This window comes from Nestor notabilis, unplaced genomic scaffold, assembly GCF_000696875.1.
Source record: "Nestor notabilis isolate BGI_N333 unplaced genomic scaffold, ASM69687v1 scaffold21919, whole genome shotgun sequence".
Lineage (NCBI taxonomy): Eukaryota > Metazoa > Chordata > Aves > Psittaciformes > Psittacidae > Nestor > Nestor notabilis.
This window is the reverse complement of record NW_009944373.1, coordinates 1-12,990: the sequence shown is the minus strand read 5'-3', so window position 1 is coordinate 12,990 and position 12,990 is coordinate 1. Positions and strand designations below refer to the sequence as shown.

The 12,990-nt window shown below is 38.6% G+C and overlaps 1 protein-coding gene across 1 annotated transcript; it reads right to left on the bottom strand.

Moving 5' to 3' along the window:
* Window positions 1-709: 709 nt before the first annotated feature.
* Window positions 710-12,881, bottom strand: LOC104399172 (folliculin-interacting protein 2-like; the record flags this gene model as incomplete). The annotated part of the gene is made up of 6 exons (XM_010022400.1): window positions 710-788; window positions 2,025-2,140; window positions 5,832-6,032; window positions 7,156-7,312; window positions 8,041-9,358; window positions 12,712-12,881. Coding segments are annotated over 6 exons (2,041 nt in total), but the record flags the coding sequence as incomplete, so codon positions are not given.
* Window positions 12,882-12,990: the final 109 nt, after the last annotated feature.

Genomic DNA, 12,990 nt, shown 5'->3' with positions numbered 1-12,990 from the left:
CTTGGAAGTCCATTCCATTCCACTTCTAGCCATGGGCTCATCTGAATGCCTCCTCATTAAAACAGAAGCAGCCATAGCTTTCTTAACCTCTTCTTCTTCAAAGGAAAAGTCACATGACCTCATGCACACCTCCATTCTCACATTGCATTTGGCTTCTGAATCCAGGTTCCTTGTTCTGAGCCCATCATGTCTACTATACAAAATCATGTGTATGCTCTGCTAGAAAATGTCCCATCTAATACACTTGTGTATAGGAATGCTATATACATAGTTTACAGCTCCTCCTCTTCCCCAGCAAAGAAACATACACCACACTTACAAGCCTAGTATTGCAAAATCCATTCTAACCCATGTTCTTTTAACTGTTACTTCATGGTTTTGAGCAGCTTTTGGACGGCAGCTCCTGGTCTGCCGTATAGTGTTAACTTTTGTCCTTTGAATAAAAATAAAATGCAAGGATGCAGTCATTTTCTTGCTTTAAGTCAGAAGTGAGATCGTAAGAAAAACCTGAATGCCTTTTATGTCATGTAAACTGAAGTCCTCTCATAAAACATCCGCTTGAAATCAGAATCAGAAGGTGTAGAAGGTACAGGCATCACCTGCTTTCCTCAGTGTTCCCCTTTACCAGTGTTTGGCACCTCTGTTCTTCATTCAACATTCCCATTTTGTTTGTTTTACTTTAAGGAAATGACTATCCTGAGATTCTAATTTATAAGAGTATTTGAGCAACATACGGGGAATGAGTACTTGCTATAGCAGCCAACAAAGGCAAGTCATTGGATTCAATCCTAGAAATTAAAAAGAGAGACAGACTTTAAAATACGCAATCACCTTCACAAAACAGAAACACAAGAAGGTATTTTTTATCCACTTTAAAGAAACTGGAAGTGTCTTGCTATACTGAGTTACTTGTTACATTATTATTTCCATTACTCATTATATACCAGTAAAGGTAGGTAATAATGTTTAAAATCAAGAAGTATGCTACCATTTAAGTCAAAAGATAGCAGTGTTGTATGTAGTGGTATATAATCTTTTGGGGTTTAAATAAAACCTTTTATTTATTTACCAAACCATAAGCCTTAGCTTTAATCTTACCAGTCAGTAGGCACCAATAAGCCCATTTTAAGAAAGTACTAAACATCAGCTTACAGAAGATTCTGCATTTCATGTTTTGAGTATAACTCAGTTCACCATACAGTAGCACTTTTACCAAAAAAGACCAAAATCTGGAATGAATTCATTACTGTGCAATAACAGTACCAGGAATGTCTCTCAAATGCAGTGTTTGGTTTCCAACCATTTCCAAATGTAAAGCTGCTCAGAGGCCAGGACCTATCCATATATTTTTATATATATATATCTGTACACATGTACACACACTGAGAAAAGTGCTTATTTCTGGGTTTCACTTACTTACAACTACAGTTCCCAATATGAAATCCTGAACAGCCTGGATAAAGATAAATTAAGTTTTGCCTGCAGTGCTAAAACCCATCTTCTTGGGAATGTGTATTCACTTCTTCCCCTTTCCCCTCTTCTGCTGTCAGCAGGTGCATCCCTAAAGATCATATGCCAATCAAGTACTATTGTTAGAAGACAGCTGCCAGAGCTGACATCTGTTTTTCTTACACCTGCTTTTTGAGAAGCCTTCTTCCCTCAATATACAACTGCACCACCTAACCAAAAATTTTGAAGTATTTGTTGGGATGAAGCTTTCATCAGGGGAGACTGAGACAGAAGGAATGTGTATGAATTCATGGATAACATCCTCATGACCAAAATCCAAACTTTCTTCATTCTGAAGATTTAAGAATGACAAGTAACTGGTTCTTGCTGTAGAACTGTTTCCTTTTGATTTCCAGATGGTTCAGTAGAACCCACTTTTACACTTTATTAGACAAACAATAAAGTGCTAGATATGAAGAAGCAAGTCCTCATGGGAACAAGATACCAACATTCAGAAACTGGAAAAGAAAATAACTGCCCCAAGTTTTGCCATTAACCAATACTGTAATACTCACCCCAATACCATTCCTAGTTCTTTTACATGCACTCTTGTATGTCCTCGCAGATATTCTGAAAGCATTTTGCTTTTGAGATACATCTCTTGTAGTCTATCCTCAAGATGCATTATGCACTGTAAACACAGACCAAAAACCTCAGAACGGCTTTAGCAATTGCATGCAAACTTTACAGGAATGGAAGCATATGATTTCAGCTTTTATCTAAGCTAGAATATCTTTCGAACTAAATCTCCACTCAAAAATCTAGAAGAGGCAACTGGTTTTGTTACAGCTGTGCTGGCACCATTAAAAAGTTAACACTACCCCCTCAAAGGGGAACCCCCTCATAAAACTGGGGCATTCCAGCTTTCTTGGGCAGCATAAACAGCACATTCATTTCCCACTCAAGTCAGCCACAGTGTTTCTGTTGACCTAAATAGTTTTAACCAGGCTCAAAGACACTCAAGACATCTTACTAAGAATCAAACCAGACTACTTGGATCAAGATGTCTTTGTTGTCAGTACTATTTTTTCTGAAAGACTCAGTTTAGACAACAGCTCCTAAAATTAGCACCACACCTCTAGGGATCTGCATTCAAGAAACTAAGACTCAAGAACTAGACGACACTATTATCTTACTTGTCATAATTTTATAGCTCTTCTGCTCACTACTTTACAATAGAAGCTAGGTTATGAATCCTTTTTAGCCATTTGTATTAATTAGTTCTAGGTACTTCTAGTTTAAAATTGCTTTAACATTTGGCTGCTTGCCAAAACATAGTAGTTCAAACTGAAAAAACAATTTAATTAGTCCCCTTTTCTTTCAGCAGTAGCATGCTAGAAACGTGTGTTATTTTTAAATACAGCCATGTGATGCATGGTAATTTCTCACACACCAACTGCAGGAGAGCAGATGAACCTTAGCTTCAAAGAGAGAGAGCGTTTATTTTCATAAGACACGGACAGCAGGTACGATGTCTTCACAAGATGAGTAGGTAGGATGCCTTATCAGGTATTTTGTTCTAGGACAAAGGTATATTCAAATTGATATATTCCTTATTTCCACCATGATGACCACTTCAAAAAAGTTAAATTAGTTCAGCTCTCCAAACTCCAGGAGATGAAAGCAGGAAATGCATGCAGAACCTCATATTATCAAATATATAATCATCTGGCAGGTATAGACAGCAATTAGAAACAGTAGCAGCAAACAGCTTTAGGCCATTGCCTGATGTACTTTTCAAGTTGAATGAAAGCCATAAGTATTAGAAACGAGATCCTGTGAAACCAGTTCTGGTAATTAAAAAATAATGGGCAAAGAAAAGACTCATACTTGTAGGTAGTCTACCATGTATTTTCTGGTCTGGAGCAAGATGAAGATTTTTAATGATTCTCTGAGTTTATATTAGGTCTTAACCGTGGAAGATAAAGAGGCATTATAAAAACTACTACACAGTAGTAAAGTAAGATCACTGCCACCAGTGGAGGAAAGGCAAAAGTGTTTTGAGAGTAGTTTATCTATTCACTTCAAGTGAGTTTTCAGTCAAGTCATTATACTTGTAACACTTTTGATTCTAGCTGAACGGGAAATACTCTTTTCCATTACAGGCAACCCTAATGCAAAAAGCCTATGAACACTTCCTCAGTGGTTGAAGGGAGCATGCAGCTGATTCACAAAGTAGCAGTTCAACATATTTCAATTCCAGTACTCACGCCAAAGGATTATGGATTTTATATTATTATTTTAAGGTGTGAGGGAGTAAGGAAGAATCTCACGTTATTCTAAGAGAGATTCTTTATAAGATTATCTTCTCCTGATGCAAAGAATCAAAAAACATTTCTCCCTGTAAGCTTGGTACATGAATCCATTTTGTTTAAAATGTCCGCAAGTTTTGGGTTTTTGGTTTTGGGTTTTTTTTTTTTTATAACTGTTAGCTTCCTCTGCAGCTTTCCTCATTGACTAAATGGAAAATACAAAACAAAACAAAAACATCAAGTCACTTCTAAAAGTAGGGAAGTAGCTAAAAAGAGTTTAAACACGCAAGTAAAACTTTCGACATATTGCTGACATGCAGCAGTTAGGAAAATCACTTCCTTCTCACCGTGGCACGTTGCGAAGCTCTCTGCAGTATGGTTACCAGCCTAAAGTGCCACAAAAAAGGTATCGCCACTTGCCTTTCATCCAGTTTCAAAAGTTGGGCTTTGTTTTTTGTTATACCACAAACCCCAAAAACGTACTCACCTGAGCAGTAACTGCATGTAAAAAGAATGTGCACTCCCCTAAAGGAAACTTCAAACATACTGCTTTATGTTCATCTCTGATCAATATGCTTTTGTCAAAATTTAAATCAATAGAACCACTACAAAAGAGTCACACTTCTCCCCCTAGAGTTTAGTGGAATGCAGTTTCCATGCACCGATGGTTTTGTTTAAGTAAAGAGTTGTAAAAACCACTGACAGAAGGATCAAAGTGTATCTCACATGGATTATAGAAAATTTACAAACTCCTAGCATTGTCACTTCACTGTGCTGTTTTCCAAGAAAAACTGAAATAAAAAAATCCCTGAAACATATTCTACCTCCAAACACCTCCCGCACCATACAAACCATACAGAAACTGCATACACAAACACAAGGGCAACATTGGAAAGAACGATTCAGTTGCAGAATCAACTATTCAGATTAAAAGTGTCAGAATTTTAGGTGCAACTGTGCAAGCATTAAGATATAATTTTAACCAAAGTTGTATATTTTTCAATGCCCAAAAGAATCCAGAGACAATGCTGACAGCATATTTTGCCTAGCATTTGACTTCAAGAACTTAGCATAATCAATACCACTAATTTTATTCAAAACAGTGCAACTAATATTATTTACAGCTGTTAGTGTTCTATCTTCCTCTTCCATCTGCTAGCACAGCCATTACACAGGCTCCTACAAAGTTTCTCAAGACTATCTGCTGAAGGACAAAGCAATTCAGTTAATTGAAAAAGGAGTGACTACTGAAAAATCCAGCCTATCTCCCCTCGCCTACAATCATGCGATAAAACTGCATTATAATTACCACTGTGACACTTGTGGGTAATTTTGTTGTAATCAGCAAAACCAGCATTACTGATTTGCTCTGATCAGAGCAAATGATGAACTTTGATGAACTCCACTACTAACGAGGACAGGAAAGGATGTTGTGGGATAGGAATAATGCAATATAACAATCCCCTGCTGCAATCCATCCACCCCCAGGTGTTTTCAGGTTTTAGTCTCCTCCCACAACTCTATGGGGACACTGGCAAGGTTACCTGAGACAATACTTGCTGACAGAGCTGGCTAAGACATGCATAAACAGAAGGATCAAGTAAACACAGGCACAATTATTTGGGGAGGAGAGAGGAGACATCCCCTGCATGGGGTTGGATTGAAAGCCCAAGAACAGTAAGCTGTATGCTAGAAACAGTCTTGGGTAGATAGAAGCTTCAACAACTTAAAGACAAGTGTGGAAATTATATAAACAAAAAAATAAAAGCCAAAGTTACGAGCCCTAAACATAAACACACGAGAACCATGCTAAAATTCCCTGAACAACTTTAGTTTTATCATATATATTTTTGAGTAGTTAACTTGAATCTGATCTATTACATGTAAGTTAGAGATAAAACAGTATCTGTTACTGGACCGTACCATTCATTCTCTCAAATATATTGTACAAACTCTGAGTACTTCAGGCATCAGTTCATTGGTATAGCAGCACAGTGTACAAAACTCTGCTTTTGCTACTTAAGCTAAGCAACTTTCATAATCTACAGTCTCCAGTAAAGAAATACTTACAAAGTCAGCTGGGACGTTGAGTTTGTAAAGCTGTAAAATAGATTGCAATAAACTGGATACTTGACTTGAAACCAAAACATCCTTGCCTAACTTCATATTGTCCATCATCTTTCTCTGGCTTGTAGCTACTTGTACGTTCCATTTATCTGTGTCTGCAATAATGCAGACAGCTTCTGCTATGGGCTCATCTAGCACTGGATGCTGCAACAGATACAGAGCACAAACATTATGGAACACTTTCATATACATTTTCGCAACTCAGTTTGAGGTTCTACTTTTATTCACACTGAGGCAGGGAATAAGGGAACCAATAGGAAACCAAAGGCATCTCGAAAATGACAAGGAACACCAACTTCAGTGACAGAGTTTAGGTCCCACAGCATCGGGTCAGTTAAGTCTTAACTAACAATTTATTCAAGGCATTTAAGTAGTGCTTCAAAACTACTACTCCAATATTTTTCTTCAAATATTCCACCTTCCCTCAGAAGACAAGTTTCTTCCAAAATAGAAAGAAGAATAATTCTACTGATCCAGTGCGCGAAAGCATATTTAATGTTTCAGAGCTATATGAAGGATTTCACTCTGCACAATCAAGGCAGCGTATGTATAAAGAGACAATATTGTATAAGACCAATCTGGTATTGTTTAAAGAAGTTACATACATATGCATCACTGTTCCAGATAGTACATGAACTCATTCTAGCAGGATGATTCTTAATTGCTGCAGAACAGCAGTTGACAATTACTAGATAAACATTTAAAATTGCATACCAAGGTCTCACAGTTACTTTAGTGAAAGGTTAGTTATTAATTATATAATTTAGGAGTACCTGAAGTACAGTAAGAACTTGGCAAAGTTCCTGCCTATAGACACTTTCTGTAGCTAGTTGTTCTGCTACAGTCTAGTATAATATAAGCCTCCACAAGACTTCATCTCCCTTGCAACACATGCCACTAGTAGCAAAATAAGATGTTTCAACTTGCATATAATTTTTATTATATATAGATAATTGTCTGCTATTGTGACTGAGATGCAAAGCAGTTTGAGGTTTTTTCCTTGTTTGTAACTTGAAGTTGCAAACAATTTTCCTTGTGTTTATCTCTGAAGAGAAACCTGAAGATAGTATAAAGGAAAGCACAGGTGATTCTTGTGTGAACAGGCTTTGCATACAATGCATTAAGGGTTTACATCTTCCAAGAAGGAAGACAGGTGTGGCTGTTAAAAACAGCCACAGTACAAAGAAACCTCTTCAGAGGACCTGCTTCTGTAGATCTCAGTAATATCTCAACTACTGCTGTGACTCAGAACCATACATTAACTCACATGCATTGCATGAAGTAGGTCTGCTAGTAGACACTGCTTGAGTTTTTCATCATTATTTATTCCATGCAGCACTAGATCAGGTACATATGTATGACAGTAACCACCTAGAAGTGATCTTCCAAAATTTTTCACACATTGACTGCTGATTGTATTTGACCTGAAACACAGAAATACAAAGCAGGTAAGATCCTTGCTTGACAAACTGCATTCAGATTTTACACGAATGAGAAGTTTGTTTTATTACCCCTGCTTCTACTGCAAGTATCAATCAACACTGTACTCAAAATACACAAAACCAATTACTGGTGCTCTTTCAAAGAAATATTTTAAAAGCTGAACTTGAACAATGTATCGATGCCTTCAAATTTACAAAAAGGCAAATCTACATGTATTAGAGCTTGTGGTATGAATGAGCTCCCAGTTCTGCAGCTAACAGATTGCTAAATTTGCATTTTCTCCAACTCAGCCCAAGCAGCAAACTCTTTCTAGTTACCTACCTTAAGCATGAGCAAACTCCAATTGTACCTGTAAAGCTCAAAAGTCTTCAAACAGGACGTCTTTATTTCAAATCCCTCTTTGTCAAATTCGCTTGTCCTCAGATGTTTTGTCTAACACTAAATGTTACAGGCAGTTTATATAAAAAGCAATCAAAAAGACATATGAAGGGCATCTTTGTCACAGAATTTCACTACCTAAACCCGCTCTGGCTTAGTTTTCTTTTTGCCAAGCCTGGTTACAAGAATCTTAACCACATCAGTGTTTGTTACGGATTTGCTTGCAAGGAACCTAGCTAAGATCCCAGAGGATTTCAGACTTTAAATCCTGAACACCTCTGAAGCAGCAACAACTTTTGACTCCATTTAGTTCTAAATTAAACTACTTTACCTTGGTAAAGGAAGTTCCACTTCTGCAAACTCTTCAGGTCTTTTGCTGACATTATCATGATGTACTTCATCAGGGATACAACAATCACCTTCTTCATCACTGGCTCCAAGAGCACTGTCTGAACTCTCATTCCTTGGAATGTCCCCTTCAGCTCTGAAGGAGCTTTTTCTTCCAGCATCCCCATAGGGGACATCTTTAGCACCTACTTTAGGGGAATCCTGTTTGACAGCACAACCTATTTCTACAGAGCTAGAGGAACAGTTCTGCAGATTGCCAGAGCATAAAGTTCTAGTTTCTTTCAGGCTTGGCAATTTTACGGTTTCTACATTATCCATGGGCAAAACTGGTTCACTAGATATTGTGTTCACTAAATTCATTTCAGCTTCTTTACTTTCTATATGTTGGTTAAGTAGATTCTCCTTCCCCTCACAAGGTGAGGTTTGTGCATAACAAACATCATGTTTACTGAAGGGTATAAAGGCAGCTCCACAACTTTCTTTTTGATTCCGGCAAGCATCCACAGGCAGATTTGTGGAAGTTGAGGCACAATGTATCACCTCTGGATTTTTTCTGAATGCTTTCAGATTTTCTTCCATTTCTCTTTTATGAGTTTCTAAGTCTGACTCTGGTGATGCAGAACTTCCAATCTGAAAAGTGACCTTTTCCAAGTGTGAACTCCTGTGGCAAGACCTTTCAGGACAAGGTAATGCAGATGACCTACCAGACAACTGGTTTTCCACTTTTGTCTCATTCTGATTCTTGTTCTTCTTTATATCTGTTAAATCCTCCAATTTAGATGGCTCTTCAAAGTGGTAGGATACAACTCCTGTATCAGTGACAATTCTTTTTCTACCATCAGCTGTTTCCTTACGAAAATTGCTAGTTAGACAGTCAACAGATGCTTCGGCGTTCTGACTGGCCTTTCCTATCGCTTCTTTCTTTTCTTTTGAAGAGGCTGGGGCAGCATGAGTGCTTTCTGGGTCATGTGCCCAGTCTGCAATACTATTGTTCTTACTTACATCATTCTTTGGAGGTAGGACTGGAGGCACAAGAGCAGGTTCATTTTTAACAGTGACAACGACATAATCGGACTCCTCTACCTCTCCCTTTTCTAGGGCAGTTGTGATCTTACTTCCATTTAGCACTTGCTCTCCTACCCCAGCCTTCTCACTCCACGTCAGCTGATTTTCCTGCAGCTCAGAGCACCGAATGAAGTAAGTTAGAACATAGAGCAAGCGCTGAACCAATTCCTTGCGTTTTCCAACAATAACAGTTCGAGTCAATCTCACTGGAGAGCCTATGGCACCATAGAGATCACCTATACAGGAAAACAAAACAAAAATCACATGTTTATGTTTGGTTGTGCTATAAGCTTAAATTCAACACATTTTGAAACAGCATTTACTATGGACACAAATCAGGCAGTTTGTTTCGTTCACAGTAAGTTCGTAAAAGTTTAAAACAAAGAATAACAAAAGATGACCCCTAGCACTCCTTATTCTTGGTTTTTGTCCAGAAGGGTTTTGGTGTTTTTGTGAGGGATTAGCTGCTATTACTCAGTTTCTTTCTGTTCAAAGCCACTAAAGATTTTACTTACATGATGCTCACAAGATATAATCACCTGGAAATTAACACAACACAGGGTGAAAAGGAATATAGATCCAGCTATACTATTTTCTATTTTTCTACTCATTTTCTTTCACATTAAAGTTGCTATGTTTTTACTGCAGTTGCTTTTTCTGTTAAACACAAGAATTTTCACACAGTTAAAATCTAAATTACTTTTTTCAGGACCAATATAGAAAAGTAATAAAGGATTCAATGTTAGCTTTATAAACAAGGTTCTGAAAAAAAGAAGCATGTAACTACCCGACTGGGCCAGGCATGCGCACTTCTAGGTACATGGAGTCAACCTCACTAACATGAGCATTGATCCTTGGCAGGGGGTGGCAGAGAACTAGAAAATGTATTCGCTAAAAATACAACTGCAAAATGAGAGGCAGACACTACAACAGAAGTGTGTCTCCCTCCTCAGTTCCCCCCAGGAACTGCCTATTTGCAAGCCTGTTTATCCTGGATAACTGCTGGGGTTTTGTTTTTCAAACAGAACTAAGATCATACATATCCTGCTTTCAACATATTTGTTTGGGAGAGTCATAACCGTCTTCAGCTGCCTATAATCCTCTATCAGCTGAGAGGTTTCTGCCCTGAAGTTCTGGCAGAGGTAAACATAGAAAGTAAATAAGGTAAGATGTCTTATCAGACAAAGATGGGTGAACTCAAGAGATGTCTATTACCAGGTTCAGTTAACCCAATTGTCTTCATCTGACACCTATGAGAGAACACTCATCAAATTGTCTTTGCCTAAGCAAACTGTGGCTGATGTCACCAGCAGACAGGAGACAACCATCAGCTCAATTTTCTTTATCCATCATAAGTGTTCACCCTGAAATCAGGCTTCTCTGAAGCGTGGCTTTATCAGCTACCTGCTAATCTACCCAATTTGTTTAGATGCCAAGTCCTTGCTCAGGGCTGCTCAAATGTTCTGGACCGAGTTTGCCACCAGGATTTTGTGCTAGACCTCAAGAAGCTACCCTAAATGAAAGTTAAAATCAGAGCTTCATGAACCTCTGGTTTCAACATGAGGAGACTAAAACAGAAAAAAAACCCCACACAACAAAAATACAAACACATTTATGCTCAGCCCCCTCTTCACCATACAGAACATAAAAGGAATAAGGCTCCCAACTCCATCCCTACAAAACAAGGATCAGTGAGACAGCAATTCCACTTCTTTCAGTTACTGTCACCCCTGCCAAGATCTGCCATTTCCCATAACGCCAGCAATGCATTGGAGAAGCTGCTGTGTGGTGGCATCAGCGTCTTCCCCCCCCCCATTAAGAACACCCTTGCAACTAGCCCCACAGCCTTAACACACCAGCAAATTCACTCTTCACTAATGGAAAGCGGGCTTCAGATTACTCAGCTGGAATTTGCGTCAATGCCAGGTGGGCTACAAGGACTAGCACTAGGAAAGGAAATGGGAAGATACCTTTTTACTTTTGAGTTGAGCAGAGTTGCTACGGAAATCAGATTCAGGCTTCATGTTCATTTGCACAATTGACTTTTAAATAAAACCATTACCAATAAGTCAGGACAAAAATTCAAAATTGTGGTTTTCAAAACATAGTAATGTCAACTGTTAGGACAAATAGATTGAAGTTGACATTTAAGACAGCATTATGCCTTCCTAACAGTGGTACTTATAGTTTTATCAGTATGTAATTGTAATTGATATGTAACAAAAACATGGGTCTGAGGGAGGAAGTATATAGGCACAGCAAAATCCTTTCCTTAACAAAAAGTAATTTCTATTTTAAAGCACTAAGCTCAATGAGTTTTTTGTTTCCCCTCCACCTCTTTCTAAAGACCACCAGCAGAGGGCAACATCTTACTTTCATTATCAATTATTGCAATGACCAGATAATGGCTTTTGGGCTTTATAGGAACAAAAGAAAAGCAGAAATAATTTTGAGTTCAGGTACTGAGAAATTGACTAGGCCAATGCTGGTAGCAACATACAACCTGGGGAGGTGAGATGAGAAATAGATTCTTGATTAGTCATCAGTGGTAGCTCCTGGAAGTGACCACAAGAGCTACTGTTGATCTTACACGTCCAGTCCAGCTGCTTTTTTTAGCCCCAGGCCTGGCTCCATTCTCAAAACCCTGAGCAAGCTGCTATTTTACCCTCCAAGTCTAATCCATTAGTCCTCTGCATAAACACTCTAAAGACATCCTAAACAAGGAAACATACCTGCCAATGTAGCAACTCTTACTTTTATAAAGATAGCTGAGAAAAACAAACATATCTGAGACAATTAGCAAGAAACAATCAGCAGCACAGTATAAAAGTCACATTATTGTTTTGGTGTACATGTGTGTTATTTTACATGGCAATATGTCAGTTAAAGTTAGGGCCAATCTGACATCAGACTCACAGCTGGTTCCTAAAGGAAGAATTTTCAGAAATATACCACTGGCAGCGTTATTCTCTCAGCTCTTACTCACCTACTCATTTGACAGCAGTTATTTAATCCCCTCTATCAAGATAACTTAAAAGCTATAAAATATTTGTCAAAGAACAGCCTGAGGACCTGGGCATAGAAAGAATATTTTGGCCCATGCCCACTCACATAGCTGTGAATGAATAGAGGTAGTGCCAGTTGCCAGACTTCTACTCTGTTGTCTTGGTGTCCATCCTAGCTCTGTGAGAAAGAGATAAAAGGACGTAGCCAGGGCAGTTTCAACTATGAACAGCCTCCAAGGCCCAGAGAACTCCCCTCTATCCAGTCTTGTTCTTCCCAGACTGTTCAGATTATTCACAGCATTTGCACCATCTTAATACTTCTGTACTAAATTACTTATCCAGGCAGTGTAACAGAGGATGATAATGAGGGACTAAGAAAAAAAGCAGAGGACTCAGGCTATTTAAACTGGCCTCCAAATTCTCTGTTTAACGAGGTGCAAGACACCTGTTGGTAGCTCTGCCCATCTTACAGCAAGGTACATCAGCAAGCGCGATCTGGATCACAAGTAGCTCTGAGATAAGAGGGGTGGACACAAGAAGGTGCTAGTTACAGACAAGTCTGAAGCTTTCTATTTCCTACTGACCAAGCTGTGCCCAGAGAGGGTTATATGGATGGGATTTTGCCAGCATGTTCACAGACTGTGATGTGCGCTTCTCGGAGAAGGCCTTTATGGGAGGATGGTCAACCGGCATTACTGTTGGGACCCAAGCCAGGTGGTATGTCAGCACAGCAGTTAACAAAGCAGCAAAGAACCTAGGAAAAAGAACATGACCAAAGTAACACCAGCAAAAGAATATCCCATTAAGTGCTTTAACACATGCACTAGGAAGCACACAAGCTTTTTTTTTTATTATTATTTTTT